General features: G+C 36.7%; 1 protein-coding gene across 1 annotated transcript; it reads right to left on the reverse strand.

Moving 5' to 3' along the window:
• Nucleotides 1-2954: 2954 nt before the first annotated feature.
• Nucleotides 2955-18013, reverse strand: LOC145983340 (uncharacterized). The gene is made up of 3 exons (XM_083116479.1): nt 17926-18013; nt 8664-11942; nt 2955-6593 (listed from the first exon to the last, which is right to left on the reverse strand). Exons 1-3 carry the CDS (start codon nt 18011-18013, stop codon nt 6193-6195), a joined length of 3768 nt encoding a protein of 1255 aa, XP_082972605.1. The 3' UTR covers nt 2955-6192.
• Between the last annotated feature and the right edge of the window lie 664 nt (nt 18014-18677).

The raw sequence follows: 18677 nt of genomic DNA on the forward strand, positions 1-18677 counted from the left end.
AGGTACAAATATTCAAAATTGTATTGTTTAATTTCTTAATAATAAAATGAGTAAGTAATAGCCGTTTCAAGATAATTAGTTGGATGTTTTGCATAAACGAATTCATTAGCGACACTAAATTGAAAATGCAATATTTACGTCTTTTGTCATTTTCACATTTTTAAAGGTAATTGGATAATAATTGTTTTCCTTCATTCCCCTCAAATTCCTACCTTGCATCTGTAATAAATTCTGACGCTCGTATTTTGAAATTTGAAAAGTCTAGCATAATTCCCTTACAGTAGTTTTTGGAGTAAAAATAAACTTTCTTTTAAGTTCTCTAACAACGACCGTTTCCTTGGACAACATCAGGCACGGCAAACTATAAAGTATTGTGTTATTATACTCCTAAACATTTAGTTAAAACAAGCGCGATGTAGATATTCTCGCATTGAGTATAACAATGCATACGTAATTGTGTCTGGGCTGAAACTTCTTCTTGTGTAGACGCCAACCTTGTTTGAGCCACTTTTTCAAAGCCAGGAGTTGATTCATCTGTGTGTTGTAGATCTGTGAGAAATATAATGTATCTCGACAATTAAGAATTGAAGGAAACAATGTGTGCTGCAAAAAATGCCCGTGGCAACGGTTGCTAAGGACGTGAAAAAAGGGCATTTTCACCCTTAAGGAAGGGCCGATTGAGCGATTTCTTAATTTTCTCGGCCTTTTGGGACGATTTCATGGGTGGTCGTAATCGGGCATTTTTTGCCTCCGGGGCTTCCTTCATGGAGAACATTTATGTCAGTGAGTCAGTGGGATTGGGGCTATATAACGTTATATATTGGACAAGGAATACTACATATATTCTTTCAATTCCATTTTCATTTAGAAGGATAAAAAACACCCTGGCATGGATAATAACAACTTTCTTTTGCAGGGTATAAAATTTATTGCGGCGGAGAAATCCCCGGCATCCTCACCACCCCCGTTAATTCGCACACTCCGAAACTCATTTAAAAACCTTCATAAAATTCCACTCTTTTTCCCCCCTGTATAAAATTCCACTCTTTACCCCCTGTCTTAAAACATCCCCCCAACCTTCGTTTTATTACTAACACAAAATATAAAGTGTTCCCCTGTGCTTTGCACAACGCCATGAAGGCGTATACAGGGTGTGGAGTTAGGACCCCACACTTTCTTGATCATGGCCGAAGGTGGGGCTGATGTGATCAGCACCACACCCCTATCCGCCTTTACTCCACAGAGTTTCCTACAGATACCCACTTTATACGACGCTGGGTGTGTGCCGGAGCCGCTTGAACAGGTGGATAAAATCCCGGTTTCCCCGCCGGAGATCGGACCGAGTCTCTCGCATAGTAATGAGACGCTAGCTTAGCAACCGCAGCTATTATACTATCATACAGATGCCATTACTTTTATTCAATTAGCCGACCCCAGTGGCGGAGTGGTTAGCACATCGCGCTACGACGCCATGGGTCGCGGGTTTCGAATTCCGGGCCTGGACATGAATGTTTGTGAGTGTCCATTCATCCATTTCATCATATCATCACTCATTCCCATCTTTGCAAATGAGCTAACAGTGGCACAAAAAGCGAAGTAAAATAAAGCAAATCAATCAATCAATCAATGCGGCAACTTTCTAACATTCTCATGAATTTCACAGGGCCTCCCCATGGTGCAGTGGTATCGTCGTCGCCTTGTAATCAAGGGGTCCCGGGTTCGATACCCGGTGGAGGCACAAGTGGTTCGGATCCCACTTTAAACTGTACGTCCAGTCCCGATTAGCCTTACTGTGCATAAAGTGGACTTAAAAAACAACATATCAATATCATGAATTTCACCTGATTAATTTTGTGAATAGAAGGTAGCATTGGTGTTATCGAGAAGTAGGTCTGTAGGGACTTCATTCTATGTGTCCTCTTCTCTATTAGAATCGACAAAACGAAAGATGTTTAATCTTTTGTGTATTGGAATTCAATAAAGTCCCAAAACGTGTAATTTGGTGTGCGAGAGGACGCGTTGAACATAAATTTCTCTCGTCAAAATGTTCTCTTTTGGTTCCTTCCGTTAGTCAATTATCCAAACAATAAATTCCTTCTATTTGATCGGAAACTGTTGGACATTCAAATATAACATTTTGTGTACTGAAAGTTGTATTACATGATATGGTATTATAACATATTTTATGTCTCGCTCAATCTGTGTCTTCAAATGTGAGATAAAAAATTATCAAAGATATCAAAAATTAATGAGATTTCAATGGTTGCCCATGGATTGTTTGATACTAATACACAAATGGATATCGACATCCTTTACGCTGTATGCTGCTACATACTTCTATTAGGTAGGCATTGCGATTTTTCTATCTTACATAGTTTCTATGTCCAAACTAAAATGCAATAATACGTCATGTTGGTTGGTATTTTGGACATCTTTAAGTTCAACAAATCCCACAGCCATACTGCAGGGTCGAGTGTAGAGTACTGTGGGAACTACTTTCTCTCGCTCGTACTTGTTCGAGGCTCCCACGCTCGAGTGTTTACAATGGAATAACATTTTAATCTGACAATAAACGTAGACACATGTATGTAAAATAACTGTGCTTTCAGTTTCAGCCCATAACCATATGTTTCATTTTCAAATACCATATACATTTTATCAAGGAGATAATTACAATGTTTACTTACGTTTCAATTTCAATGCGTCTCTCACCTTACGATGCATATTTAAGGGTCCACTACTACAAATATATGGTTATATCACTCGTTTTTAGAGTTATTAGCTCGAGCGAAGCTGATCTCAATTCCGTACGCTATCCAGCGTCGTCCGTACGAACTATTTGGCGCTCGAGAGAAACCCTCTTCCAGCACTACTCTACTTCAAAGGTTTCACAAATTGTTAAAGCAAGGTATAGTGATATCCATTGTGCAATAAAACCCATAATTTCCTTAAGGAATTTAATTCCGTGTATATTCCATAGGATTTTTTTAATGCTAGCTCTGAAGTTAATTTACATATTATGTAGAACATTGTTAAACTATTAATATCAGAATGCACAATAAACACTTATTTAAGTGATTGAATGTTACATATATGGCATATACATAGAGCAAATACAGAATAATGTCTACCTTTCATTTTGAAATTGTACCTTTCAACAAATTATACAATATTGCTAGTTTCTTTATGTAATATTACATCTTTTCAATATCACTACGAATCATATACAGGGTGTCTCAAAAAGTCACTTAACACCCTCGGTACAAAGCCACTGCAGCGCGCAACATGAAAATGGTGATGACCAATCGTTATCAAGCCAAGAGGGTACCACATTGACACCACCCGCATGGTCGGCGGCCATCTTGATGTTCGACATCTTGAATTCAACTTCAGAATTTTAAATGGGAAGGGGGTGATATGATATATCAAATCAGGCTAGAATTTCACGAGAAATGCAATGGTGGAGGTTTTTTTTTTATGGATCTTTAACAAGTAAAAAGTTATGACTGAATTTTGGTACCAATTTACTCCTTTTCGAGGTGTTAGAGAAATGCCTTAAAATTTGTTTAGCTCATCGGTAATGCATCGAGATCAAAGAGACGTCTAGGGAGAGAAGTTCGCATGCCACTGCACAAGATTTTAATCGGATACATCCATGATGAGCTGTGCATTATGAATGGTTGTCGCGAAGAATTACAGTGTGACGCTTCCATTAAATGAAAAGTCCTTCACAGTGACAAGGCTAATGTTTATGTTCATAAGGAAGTTCATAAACAGAATATTCGATGCTTTTTTATCTGATAACCCATTTTCGACAGATCAAAGCTGAATGGTTAGTGCTGGTAAGTTAATGGTGTGCCGTGCTGTGTGGAACACGACTGGTTAGTCAATTTTCTATCAACGGAACCTTAAGTGCTTAGGGCTACTTGGAATTGTTAAATAAACAGGTTTTTTCATCCTTGCTTATGGAAGAAGGTACTTTTTACAGGGTTTTTTTTCAATAGCGAGGAACACCAGAACACTATGGGAACGTTGTGAAGCAGTTTCTGTCCAACGTTAGTTATCAGATGACAAGGGTCGAATATTCAGTTTATGAACTTCCTTATGATCATAAACATTAGCCTTGTCACTGTGAAGGACTTTTCATTTAATGGAAGCGTCACACTGTAAATTGTTCGCGACAACCATTCATAATACGCAGCTCTATGTGGATGTATCCGATTAAAATCTTGTGCAATGGCATGTGAACTTTTCTCCCTAGACATCACTTTGATCTTGATGCATTATAAACAAATTTTAAGGCATTTTTCTAACACCTCGAAAAGGAGTAAATTGGTACAAGAATTCAGTCATAACTTTTTACTGGTTAAAGATACATCGAAAAAACCTTCACCATTGCATTTCTCGTGAAATTCTAGCCTGCTTTGATATATCATATCACCCCCTTCCCATTTAAAATTCTGAAGTTGAATTCAAGATGGAAGACATCAAAATGGCCGCCGACCACGTGGGTAGCGTCAATGTGGTTCCCCCTTGGCCTGATAACGATTGGTCATCACCATTTCCAAGTTGCGCGCTACAGTGGCCTTGTACCGGGAGTGTTAAATGACTTTTTGAGCCACCCTGTATATTTTCTAAAATCGACACTTCCGATACACACGTATCAATTTCTAGTAACTTCTATCATCATTCAAAGTAGAGATATTATGTAAACATTGTATGACAAGATCAGATGTAGGTAGACTATGACACTTGTAAGTAACATACACGTTTATATTTTTAAAAAATCACCTTGCGAACACAATATAAAAAGTTACAAAATTATGTGAACGGATGAATGAATATTTGCCCCAATAAATTCTGTATTTGGAGTAAGACATTTTGTAAACACACTTACATAAACTAAGCAATTGAAAACTAATTATTACCACGAGGTTTTTAGATGTTGTAGCAGTTCGTGATTATTCTTATTTCACAACATCAAGACTCACATTTTGAAGGTAAATACTTATTGTCCCAAAACATAAGTTAAAATTAAAGAAAATCTGTGACTGTGACATTCGCGTAGAACCCCATGCTGCGTTTAACTATTAATATCGGACTATAGAGCGCTCTATTGCATTGGTTGACTAATAGGATATAGTAATATTGTAATTCCCTCTTCACTTCTAGTGAATTACTTAACATTACGTACCTTACATCTCAAATTTGAAAGGGAAAACATTATTAATAGGCAGGCTTTTATTATATTTAGAAATATCTGATGAATTAACATTTAAAAAATACTAAGTTATATGAATACATGTAGCTATGAATATTTGCTTTAGAAACGCTTTACTCAAAGCAAGTTTTTTTACACACATTATAGAAATAACTAATTGCAAACAAATTAGGAATAAATTATTCCTAACAAAAGCTACAATGAGGAGTATTTTTTACTTTTTATGGCGCAGAATGGTGAATCTTATTGTACCAAAATGCACACTTATTTATCATAGCAACACAAGATATTCTTCTATGTGTTTACACAAAATTCTCTGCCATATGATATTAATTTACAGTTTCATGTTGGATTGAAGATTAATGAACTATGGACATAAAAAAGAATTTAAACATTTGTTTTAATAATTTAATATTACACTCCTATAGAAATATCGCTTGTGCGTATAGAAAGTTCTCAATTTAATGCAAAAAGAACACTAGCTTCATGTGAGAGAGAAACTCTAATAGTTTTTATTTCTTCTGCAAGAGTTCTTAACTCCTCCATTCACTGCAGTTGGTGTTGCTTGTCAATATTTAGCAATTTTCTACAATTGCAACTGCAACCATGTATGAACGTTTGCATTCAAGCACGTGATATTTGTGACAATAAATATTAAAATTAACGAAATAAAAATTTGGTGACTGCAAATATTTTTTTTCTTATCACAATTCTAACAAAGATCAGAAGTAGTTGTTCACACTCTACAAAAACAACCATTAATTATTTGCTATTTTAAAATAATTTTTCTTTCTATAATTTTAGAAAACTGTGCAATTGAGCATTATGTTATTCTCTTTCTGACTATGCGTCGGACAATATAAACATTATATTTACTCTCAATTTATTCCTTAAACTTGTGTATAAAATGCATCAATCACATGAGAGATTCATTGTTAACTGATTCTTTTAATAAAACATGAAAATACTTTCTAGTTTCTTTCAAATTCAGATTTACTTGAGAATTGTTTGAGTTTAAATTTCTTGTTCTGAGTTATTCTGGAATAAATAAAATACTTGACACCCTTCCATTCTCTATCTTTTAGGATCCCATTACTTTCTTGAATACACCTCTCACACTCATCCTTCTTGGGAATTATTTCCCTAACTAAATGCCTCTTGAAAAAGTTCGACACTACTTCTACTTCCTCTCTTGACCACCACTTCTTTTTAGATGGCTTTCTCTTCTTTTTAAAAATGTTTTCTATTTCAGGATGACTTTCAGCAAATGTATGCATATCTGTATGTTCCTCACTTGTTTCAGATAAACGTTCTTCAACGCTATTGCAAATATTGCCTTGTAGTTCCTCAAATCTTTCATTGCTGACCATATCTGTCAAATGAAAAGTGATTTTTATTAATTGTGTACATGTAAGAAAGGTAACAATTTTCTAACTGAAAATTGAATTTAAGATACCATAGGACGGGACGTGTATGATATAAAATCAACGTCAGCGTAATGAATGACTATAAATTATAAACATAATTTCATTGAAATTTCAACACATGTATTCCTGCTCCAAAAATAACAATACGCCCAGGGTTTTTTTTTTTTTTTTGTTATTAGCGATAAACCCGAAATGTAACGGAGAGACGCAGCAAGTAGTATATGCACGATTTATAACAAATGTGACTGATTCACGGCTGTAATTTTGTCGCGAATTTTAGCGAAATTTACCGTTTCTGCGAACATTTTCATTTTTACGATAAAAACGAAAAAATGGCATTTTTTACAAATTTCTTTTTAAGAAATATATTCGATTTGAAGATGTTGGCTGCAAAGGAATGAGAAATCATTTGGAAAGGCACAGTAACCTGAAAGTTTATTATTTTTTATGTTGTTTTATGAATGAAAGTAAATGAGAGACAGATTGTTTTGTACATTCCACTTTTTCTAAAATATAAATATAACTGAGTAAGGCTGATTTTCAGAAGGTGAAATTTATTATTTACTATTTTTAAGCTTATTTTCCCATAAATGTTGCAAACATTAAGCCTTGTATAAATTAATAATTCATTGATTTAGTAACATTATGTATAAGTGCATGGCATTAAAAATTACCACGAAATTTTCACGAAATTACTGCCATATTTTTAACTATAAACACGATATTTCATATATTTTTCACGAAATTCTTGAAAAAATAATACAAAAAAACCAGCCCTAAATATACCCATTCCATGGGTTTATAAATTTATGTGGTAATTTGGAAAATTGTAAATCTTTCTACACTATATGAAAGGAAATATTCATTGAAGAGTACATGAATCGAGGTTTCCTAATCATCCGAAAATGGAACACTGTCGCGTGATTTAGAAGATTCAAAGGAAAAGATGAATTTGAAATTATTAGATATATTGCCTAAAAATAATCTAAATTTTTACCAATGACTTGCAAACCAAAATTATGGGAGTGTGTGCATGTGCATGTATATATATGTCTGATACAGAATAAGAATTTTGAGAAATGGTACTCTGATCATTGTATAAAGTAACGATTATTTGTAAAAACGAAAATCATTTACATATTTGATATCCCTGCATTCAACGTATAATTACTTGATATTTTGTATGTATATATTATAAATAAAAGTTGGTCTCGATTTTCATTTTAAGTAAATTATGCTACAAAGATGATAACCTCCCCCCTCGAAGTCTGAAAATAACAATAACTTTCAATTAATATTGTGAAACAGAGTCATTAACAGAATGAGACCGGTGTCAAACAGGCGAACTATGGATGAGTAGCCTAATCCGATCACGGAAGCCTGCACAGGCTGGGGGGTTCGTCGTACTGACCACACGTGACTCCCACCTCTGCTGAGAGCAAGTGGAAGTATGAACAGCAGTCGGTGAGTTGGGCAAGGCTCTCAAAGTGTTACCTATTGATTGTAACAAAGGAAAGGAATACGTATGATCAACACTCAGGTTTTCAAACATGTGTTCTTGGAATTACATTCGTGTAACGTAAGAATAGAAATAGTTCTTTTTAAGAATAGTGGCTATAGTCATTCGTTCTTTTTATCGTTGCCAAACCTGACTGAATCAATGTAATCAATGAATGTGACATCATCTAACATGTTCCGCGCCCGTGGCGAAATGGTGTACATATCGCGCTATGACGTAAGGGGTTCCAGATTCAAATCCTGGTCAATACATGAGTGTGTGTTTGTCCCGTCATCTATTTCATTCCTTTATCATCGCGATTACCCCAAGTGGCTGCAAAGTGTAGTAAAATAACCAAAATTAGCATCTAGAACTTAAAGGCATGCATAAGTTTTATGTTGTTGAAGGTACGATGATAGTAAAATAATATGGAATTGTGAGTATATTGCGAGTGGAAACTTAGTCCATGCTACAAATATAACATAAGTGAAATATATTATAAATGTGGTATTCATACCTGGGAGTTGAACATCAAGCTCGCTCAGTGATTTGCCCCTGCACTCTTCTAGTCCTCCTCTCTGATCCAATGTAAGGAGTAATTTGCTGACACTGGCGAGCTGCACAGTTGACTCTGGCAATCTGTAATATTCTCTGTGGATCTGAATATCGTGTCCCATATGTCTCGCGATTTGGTCCAGTTCACAGTCCTTCAGATTAAGCAATTGGGACATGGTTGCAATATGTTTCCTTAAACGTGTAGATCTTAATGCAGCTGGGTTCTTTGCTCCACATTCCTGAGAAAACTTTCTTAGGCAATCGTGTGCCCTCACACAACTATCTTGGGTTGAAGGAATGGCAAAGAAATACGGATTACTTTCACGGATGTTTCCAACTGTTCTAGTATGGATTAATATTTGCATGCATTCGTCAATGCCAGGTGTTAGAAATAAAGGAACGCCTCGGCCTCTCTTCCCACGTATTTCTATTCTTATTAAAGACTGACACAATTTCTTTTCCAGATCAGTTAAGCTGTTGAATACATCTTCATTAAATTTATTATTTACCCTGTGCTTAGTGTAAGTTTCTGTTAACAGTCTTTGAACTTCACCAACTCTTCTCCGATTGAATAATATGAGGTACGTTAACACAACCTGACAGAGCGAAGTCCATGTATATTCATCGGGATTGTCTTTCATCTTCTGTGTGAGGTCCTGTTTGGCCTTCTTAAGATACGACTGTAGTTTTAGCAGATCGTCTCTTAGTGGCAGCAAAACATCCGTATTCCATTTCTTTTCCTCCAAAGTTTTCAAGGCATTCCTTGAAATTTCAACATTCCATTCAGATGTCATCAAATGAAGGAAATCATCTGCATTCTCCTTCATTTGTATATCATGAGTTATTATAGCGTCGGCCTTCATTATCTTTGCCGTCTCAGATAGGGAATTGCCAATTTTCAGTGCTAAGGAGGGAGCTTTATATGTATTAGATTCTCCCTGGAAACCACAAAGAATACGTACAGCTTGAATCACACTTTTAAATTTTGCAGGTGAAATACAGTCTCGTAGTGTGATTATTGTATTGTCAAGTTTTCTAATTTCTATCAAAAACCTTCCGAGTTCTCTCATTTTGCTACTGATGGTACTGTGCATATGTTTTAGGTGACCATGGATATTGTGCAGTCGGCTTCCTAATTTGAGAATCAATTCATCATTTCGAACCACTAGAGATACTCTGTCCTGAACCATCCTACCAAGAACATTCTCCTTCAGACCTTCAGTGGCTACTGATGAAATGGGCATCAGTAGCGAAGCGCGTGCTTGGTGGCGATACTTGGAAGGTGGTCCATTTTTCGGAGCAAATTTACAAATTTTCTTGTGTCTCCAGATATTAGATTTTACAAGCAATGTGAAGCAATATTCGCATGGCAAATATTCTGGTGTTGCTAATTGGATATATGGCCTTCTATTAACAATGAGTTTTCCTTTCTTATTTTTCACAACTTCAACATTGTGAGTATAATTTCCACGGTTCCTAAGTAATGTTAAGGCTTCCTTTCGTTCCTTTGAGTTCTTAGGAAATGCAAAAGCTGCCTTGACGTCTAATTCATCTATGTGCTTTCTGTGTAGGTGCCGTGAAAGTTTTATCATTGTATCTCCACAGTAAAAACAATGTTGTCTCTTATTAAATATTCTTTTAGTTCCATTCTTTCTCGTAATATCTACTTCCAACGTGTCACTACTGGAAGACAAAGTGTCTTCTTCATTAATCCTCTTTGATCTATTACAAGTATCGCTATAACTACACTTTTTACTCTCCTTATCAGAATTAACTGACGCCAAGGCTTTATTTTTCTTAGTTGATTCAAGACAATTTTCAATTTCAGTATCAGAATTATCTGTGTCTGGAAGATATTCAGATTCTGAAGGAGTTAAGTCTATTGAAGAATCTTCCTCGACCTCGTTACTTTCCAAGACACGATTGGTTGATTGAACATGTTCTCTTCCTTGCAATTGTAAGTCATCATGAAGGGATGACCCAGCTTCGTTTGTTGTTGTATTTTCCACAGAAAGCACATCCACCACCATGTTTCCTTTCTTATATATAGCTGTTTTTCTAAATTCCGATAATTTTGGAAAGGATGGAGCTGTCTCTCTGCATGTAGATTTCTGATCATTAAAATTAAGTCTCTCTGATTTGCCTGACCTTTGCTTGATTGTTGTACACACTTCTACCTTTTTTCCGTTGTGTTTATTAGTACTGCTCTTCTTAAATTTTCCCACGGACGACGATAAATGTTTTTGTCTCAAAGATCTATTTATTTGTTGAATTTTACTTGTTTTGCGATTTTGTTGCATTCTTTCTACCATCCTTGTTTTATCCTTCTCTATTCTTGATGAAATGTTTCCAATTATATTTTTCTTTGCATATTCTTTGTTTCTATCAGAACACTTTGAGTAGTCTTCCATTTCAAACTGATTATTTGCAATAGGTATACTGTTAGAATTTGATACCTTTATATTTTCTTGCCATTCACACCACTCAGTTTCCCTTGAACATAAAATAATTGCATTTTCCACTCTGTGGTTATTAGCTAAATGTGTTACTTTGCTTTTCTCTGTCAAATCCGGTTGATAATTCGGACGTTTTACCCCATCACACGCAGTTGCTTTACAAGATTGCCTTTGTTGGTAGGAATTTTCATGTTCAGTACTAGATATTTCAGTTTTATCTTGTAAAGGAGAATTGTTCACTGTCTCCACATGTGGCAATTGCATATCTTCCAATTTTCTCTTCTTAGACGTTTGTAATGCCTCTTGAGCATTTCTGTTGATCCATTCTTCTTCTTTATCTTCATTCACAGATGGTACGTTGTTTGCATTGGATGTATATACGTCTGTTTGACATTCACGCCACTCAGTTTCCCTTGAACATGAAATAATTGCATTTTCCACTCTGTGGTTATTATCTAAATGTTTTGCTTTGCTTATCTCTGTCAAATCCGGTTGATAATTCGGACGTTTCACCTCATCACACGCAGTTGCTTTACAAGATTGCCTTTGTTGGTAAGAATTTTCAATTCCATTTACTACATGTTCAGTACTAGATATTTCAGTTCTCTCTTCTACAGGAGAATTGTTCACTGTCTGTGACATTTGTATGTTTTCGAATTTTCTCTTCTTAGATGTTTGCTTCACAGTACTTTCCAATGTCACTTGAGCATGCTGTCTGCTGGCAGAGTCTTCTTCTTCACCGTCATCCAGAGATGGTCCTGTAAAAATATTAACAATTTGTTCACCTTAGAAACTAATGAAATCAACATTTCTTGAGAAATGACTACGTCTTTCTCTTCGTAATTAATATTTCTATGCGATATTGTATAACATTATATATTATGTAAAATAGAAAACAAGCGTAACCAGAGAGGGATACCGGGAGGGTTATATTCCCCAATTTTATCAGATTTCCTTTCCGAAGAGAACTTTGTTAAATACTTAAATCAAGTTGGAGCAGCATTCACAATCTTACCGTGATGTGCTTAATGGGTACTAATCAGAACATGTTATATCCACGGTTAAACTTATAAACAGTCAGACTACTCTATTTGTATCTCTAATAAAGAGATATCGGTTAGTTTGATTGTTAAATAGAACGGATAATGGGCGGATCAATAGAGAACATTTTCACGAAAGAAGTGACTGTTCAACATGGCCTTCAGAACACAAAATTGCACGTATTACATGTTTCAGTAATTCCAGGATCTCAACGGTCAAATATATATTGATTGTTGAGTTTCAATTGTTTGACCCTCCCCTTCCCCCTTATATACGTGGACCTTCATATTATTTATGTCACTTCAGAGTAGTATTGAGTAGGTCTGCCAGTGCATCAAATTCTATTTTCATTTCCAATAATTTTTCTGACTACCATATATTTATCAATCGGTTTCGACTGTTGACTACAAAAATCAAATGGATAGCCCAATCGAGAACGTATATACTACATCAGGTGCGTATTTCCAAGATGTTTCAGTTTTTACCAAGTTTCAAATTTCTAGCTCTAATAATTCCGGTGATATCGTAATGTTAAAAATATATAGATTGTTGACTTTCGATTTATTTGCTACCACAGACAGACGGATATGTCGATTCAGATAACTTATATCGAGATGATCTATTACATTTTATTACGTAGCATTAACAGTTTCTGAGATATCGGCACGTAACGTGACTTCGATTGTCCCTCACGGAAAGACGGTGCTCGGATCGAGATGATCTATGATGCTTTTTGCTGGTATTTCTTAGGTTTATCAACCTATCAAGTTTCGTATTTGGAGCTCTGGTAATTTCTGAGATACGGCTAGTTGACACGGACTGGCAGACAGGCAGGCGGAAGAATACGCAGTGGGAAACTTCTCCTCAGCTTCACTGATTAGTACTCAAAATAAAGCACTGCTTTAAAGTGTAAAATTTGCTTTATGCAGTGACGGCGCCTGGAAAAAAGCTGTGGGTGGAGCCCCTCAGTAGAAAACCCAATTTTCTTTGGGGTTTTCATATTTCCAAAGTGAATTTTTAACCTTAATACAAGTGATATTTAGAAGTATATAAAATGCAATTTCAAGCGTAACCCCCCTCCGTCTTTGCGCCTGCTGCTTCTCTTGTCACTTTTCCCTGGCGTCGTTGTTGATTTTATGCTCCTGTACAAGTAAAATCACAGTTTAACGTATTTGTATGGAGGTCTGAATGGCAATATATTGTAAATGACCGAAAATACTATTATTTTTGCAGTGCTTGCTTTATTATTAACTTCTGTTCTTTCTTGCAAATTCGACTCGGTGGCTCAGTCGGAAGGGTGTCTGGCTGCCACGTAGGAAAGCCGGGATTTATTCCCAGCATGGGTGATTTCAGATGCGAATTTTCTAGCTAACTCCCAGCACGAGTGGCTCTGGGACTCATCCAGTTTCTCCAAGGGGTCTCGGGTTCGATTCCCGGTCGAGGCACATAGTGGTTCGGATCCCACTTTAAACTGTAGGTCCAGTCCCGATTAGCCTTACTGTGCACAAAGTGGACTTAAAACACCAACTCAATCAATCAATCATCCAGTTTCTCATTAATGGGTACCTGCGGGGAATCTGGAATCTGGTGTGATCACATCGCCTCTATTATAGCCTCCCTACAAAGGCCACAGAGGACGATGGTAAGTATGCTCAACTACGTAATTAAGTATAAAGATAAAGGATGTTAGAAAAATAAGAGTTCTCGGAAACATGAAAAATGCTCCGTAAATCATTCAGAATCAGTGTGAAGAACTGGGAAGGGGGGGGGGGTACAAGAGTACCTAAGAAAGAAATGTAAAGAAGCAGCCGATGAAATATCCTCGCGTTATTTTGTCTAACATTTTCCACCCACCCTACTAAACCTATTACTGTTACTTTGTCTGTTGGAATGATATGTCTCTCTGAAAACGTTTTGAGAAAATTGTTCAAAATGAGTGAAACATCGTACAATTAAATACGGTTTCGTAAAGGGAGTGGAATACACATTTCTAAACAAGTTAGTGATGATAAGATTATATAAATATGGTTCAGAACAAAATACGAAAAACGTTAACCTCCGAATATTCTAACAAAATTTGTAGAAACTACATACTTCTAGTATAAAATATTATATGGCATATTTTATTCAAACTGTATCGTCAATGTTCAAAATTGCAGTATTTGTACTAGAGGTACTTAAGGAATTAATCCCATACCGTAGCAGCGAACAGCCCCATGTCCCAGAACGAAGTTAATTTTTAACAGGTCTAGTTTTTCGTTTCTCAAAAGCAGCTGACATCCTTGAGATATTATCAATTATGACGTCACGGAAGCCTCTCACTTTTCTCAGTTACACAATTTACATCATGCTCAAACATAAAGCTAAAGCTTTGTGGTGATTCTGAACAACAGCTCATGAACGTGTTTTGATTTGGAGGGTACTAACTTCACCATTCATATAAATAGGTTCAACGTCTGTGGAACACGCATCTGTTCTTCATATCCTCCTCTGTTTTTTTTTTCTGAACCGTTGTACTTCCAACAAACAAACTAAGCCCTATTAACAAAATACGTAGGTGTGATACTTCTGTTTCATATTCTTTTTAATTTCTTCTGTAAACAAGACGTAAACCTAGAGACATTGGAAAGACTCATTCCAAATAGATTTATTGAATTAAATGTAGCACTAAATAACGGATGATCCGTCGTTTTCTTGGCTCTTAATTGCTTCAGTTTCTGCACTAAAGCTGATCGATACTGGCAAAATTAGAATTGGACTTGCAGAACAATTCACGAAACTCTTGCTGTCCGATGTGTAGGCGAATATGTAACTTAGAGGGCTTGTAGTTATTGATGTCGTTCTTTCAATTTGCGATTCACGAAAAGTATAAAAGCTGTGGCCGCTACAAATGCAGCCGTTGTTGAGTCACTTGCTCAACCCTCTTCAACTCTCCTACAACTGAACTACAAGGATGTAAACTCTGATTTTCCAAGTTATATTTTATTCTCTGTATGTAATTACACTAACGTACTACACATAACCTTGCCTCTTCCCTGGCTATCATACGCACGTCCACTATCGCGGTTAACCTAACGGTATAACTGAAAAACGTTAATTAAATCAGGTATCCAAACACATTTTAATGTTATATTCTTTTTAGATCTCGTCTAATTTTTCCAATCTATCCAATTGGAAATGGGCCCAGAACGACCTCTATGGATTCACTTGTTCCGAATTTGTATTGATTCATTTGTATCAAATTTCTAGAACTTCGTACATGAAAGAAAAACATTCAGATAGAAACTCCTTGAACAACAATTCTGCAAATTTTGTCAAAAGAAGAGAATATGATGAACAAATGCGTGCTTTTCAGATGTAGAATTAATTGTCCATATTTCTGGATGATAGTAATAAATATAACTAGTGGCTATTTATTGATCTTATTTTCTTTTTTGGAAAGTTTTGAAATTTGTTATGGAAAAAAACCTTGGAAATACCATTACGGTGTTAAACTTGTTTGGGAGGAAGGTGGGATTATCAGAAAGCTACAGAAGCTATCGCATTTTTTGATGTTAAAGGTTTGGTGCATCATGAATATCTGCATGAAGGACAAAAGATAAACCAAGACGTTTATATTGACGTCCTGAAACGTTTTGCGTCCAGCAATCCGGCCTGATTTGTGCACATCAGGGCAGTGGTTCTTATTGCGCAACAATGCAGGGCCCATACTGCTTTATCAGTCCAGGAATATCTGGCCAATCATCGTATTCCTCCTCTACCACATCACCCATATTAACCCGTACTGTCGCCGTGTGATTTCTTTTGTTTGGCCGTGTGATTGATTGATTAAGTTGGCGTTTTAAGCCCTCTTTATACACATTAAGCTAATCGGGACTGGACCTATAGTTTAAAGTGGAATCCGAACCACTATGTACCTCCACCAGGTATCGAACCCGGGATCCTTTGATTGAAAGGTGACGACGCTACCACTGCGTCATCGGGGAGGCCCGTTCCCAGTGTGAAAACGCCGCTCAAATGGAAGCGTCAAGATGAAGATATTGCAGCAATCCAAACGGCTGTGACAGATGTGCTGAGAAGCATTCCAGATGAAGCTTTCTCTGCTTGCTTCCTTGACCTCCAGAAACGGGAGCGGCTGTGCATAGATAGCCGACAAGATTTGACAAGACCTAGGACCATTAGTCCGTAAGTTGAATCAATTATTTTTTACGAGCTCAGTCCTGGAACTTTTGTGACAAAGGATGTACTACCCATATTATCAACCATCATGTTCATTAGCAATTTGTCGCAATTTGAAGTTAAAAAAAAAAACAATAGACAGAATGCAATATCTGCTGCAGCAACAGCACAATCCCATTCGTTAAAAAGCATGCTATAAAGAAGATAAAAGAACGACAATAGTGCTTGACAATCCGCCTGTTCTTATATTTGCTAGTGACTGTACAATACTGCAAGCAAGGCAGATGAAAGGTGAAAAGAGCATTTCTTGACATGTGAAACAAAAATGACCGGTTAACATTAAAAAAAAAAAAAATGTTAGAGAAGTATTCTTCGGTGGATAGCGTAGCATTAGAACGCAGACAGGAATATCGAGAGTTTTCTGTTGCGTCTTTGTCAAGGTCAAAAATGAAAGCAATACCCAAGCAGTCAGCTGTTGTTTATAAACGTGAGACATAACCGAGAAAATTATGACAGCTTGAGATTGGTCCCTTCAGGGTTACAAGCACTTGCATTTCATCACAAAACAGCTTTATTTTTCTAAACTCTGTTTCACAAAGGAAGAGCAACGTCTACTGGAAAACATGATACTCTTCTACCCATGTATTCGGTTAAACGTTCGTTAATCAATTTTCCCAATGAGAAACTCCAATATGGACCCAATTCCTTAAAATTACGTATCCAAAAAATAGAATTGCCTTTCTATCTAGTGGAAGAAAATATTCCAATATACCTGTCAACAGGGTTTCAACGTCGAGATTCTAAATTGAAAGCAAATATTTTTAATAATTTGTGACAACCTTTCGCACTCTATGTGCCGAGTTTGTAAGCGTGCTTAAGAAAATTCGTAATGTAATTTTGAAAAGGGCTACTTTTTACAATACTATTAAAACGTTTCAAACATTTCCCTTCTTTTATTTTAATCAGCCAAAATCACATGAACTCCCTCAGCCTTTACGTTAACAAACTGCAGTTTGTACCTGCCTTATCAGCCATATTTCTTCACGGGTTATAATTTAACCTAACAGAGGTAAATCTATGCCTAGGATTTTTAACGCTTTAAAAGTATGAATATAATCAGCATAACCTTTAACTTTGACCAGTAGTTGCCCCCCCCCACCCCCCTTGCCTCCCGCATACACAATTTTGTATTATTCTCATCCTGGTCACGTTTCGACCCCAATTGTCAGGGAACTAAACGAAATTCCTTCTCTGGGTGCAACACCACTCGCTATTTCCATAGCCTCTGCAATAAAACGACAGTCATATGTCAACTTGATTAATAAAATAACCTAGGCCCAGTCGAACAAATGCTATTCAAGGATGACAACTTGATTCCAAACAAGTTTTTTTTCTGTAAATAGTTATAAGGCGCAACTGCAAATAGTCATAAGTTCTGACCCACTGAAAATTATAATTATATTAACCCAGATATGCTCGTGTTATGTGTTATTATTGCTAAAAATTAAAGAATTAATATAAAAACAGTGAAAAGAACAAGACACTTACCTATCTCCAAAATTGTAGCTTTATAGAACTGTCCGTCGATCCAGCGAACATCATGCACTTCACCAACAGACAACTTCTTATTCTTCATCTTAACTCTCGCTGCAGTACATTTGTAAATAACACCATCTTCTTTGAATCGCACTGAAATAGGCTTCATTACCTTGAAGTTCCGTTTATTATTTTGTCTCATGTTTGCAACTTCACCTATCACACACACGGCACGACTGCCCTCTCACCGAAGCAATGGACTCAATAGTGCGCGCAAAATATTTGGCGGTTTAAAAAACCCGCCTTACCTCCCACGAATTACATGTTGCCAACTACATGAACATTTAATACTCGATTTCCACAATTGACAGAGAAGAAAGTTTCTGCTGTGTTAAGACGTCAGTGTTACAACAAGCAAAAATGCATTGTTCACAATATATTTATTATATTTGTTAGTAGTACAAGGTGGCCGCGGTGCCTCAGTCGGTAACGCGTCTGACTACCATGCTAAAGGTCCCGGGTTCGATCCCCGGCCGGTTCAAATCCGGGATGGAAGCGGCCCCGGCGCCCACCCAGCGTCGAATAACATGGGTACCTGAGGGAAACCCTGGGGGGTAAAGGCGGTCAGGGGCGTGATGCTGATCACATCACCCCCACTCACGACCGGATCAAGAAAGTGTGGGGCGTTACAATCACACCCCCTATATGCCTTCATGGCATGGTGCTATGCACAGGGGAGCACTTTACCTTTACCTTTTACAAGG

The sequence above is a fragment of the Lepisma saccharinum genome, unplaced genomic scaffold (genome assembly GCF_977018435.1).
Source record: "Lepisma saccharinum unplaced genomic scaffold, izLepSacc3.1 HAP1_SCAFFOLD_834, whole genome shotgun sequence".
NCBI lineage: Eukaryota > Metazoa > Arthropoda > Insecta > Zygentoma > Lepismatidae > Lepisma > Lepisma saccharinum.

Bases quoted from the DNA above. Each gene is read 5' to 3' on its own strand.
- LOC145983340 (XM_083116479.1), bottom strand. From the start codon at position 18,013: ATGAAGAATAAGAAGTTGTCTGTTGGTGAAGTGCATGATGTTCGCTGG. The intron at 11,943-17,925 runs GTAAGTGTCTTG...TTAGTTTCTAAG, and splicing joins AGCTACAATTTTGGAGATAG to GTGAACAAATTGTTAATATT. The intron at 6,594-8,663 runs GTATGAATACCA...TTCATTTGACAG, and splicing joins GCTTGATGTTCAACTCCCAG to ATATGGTCAGCAATGAAAGA.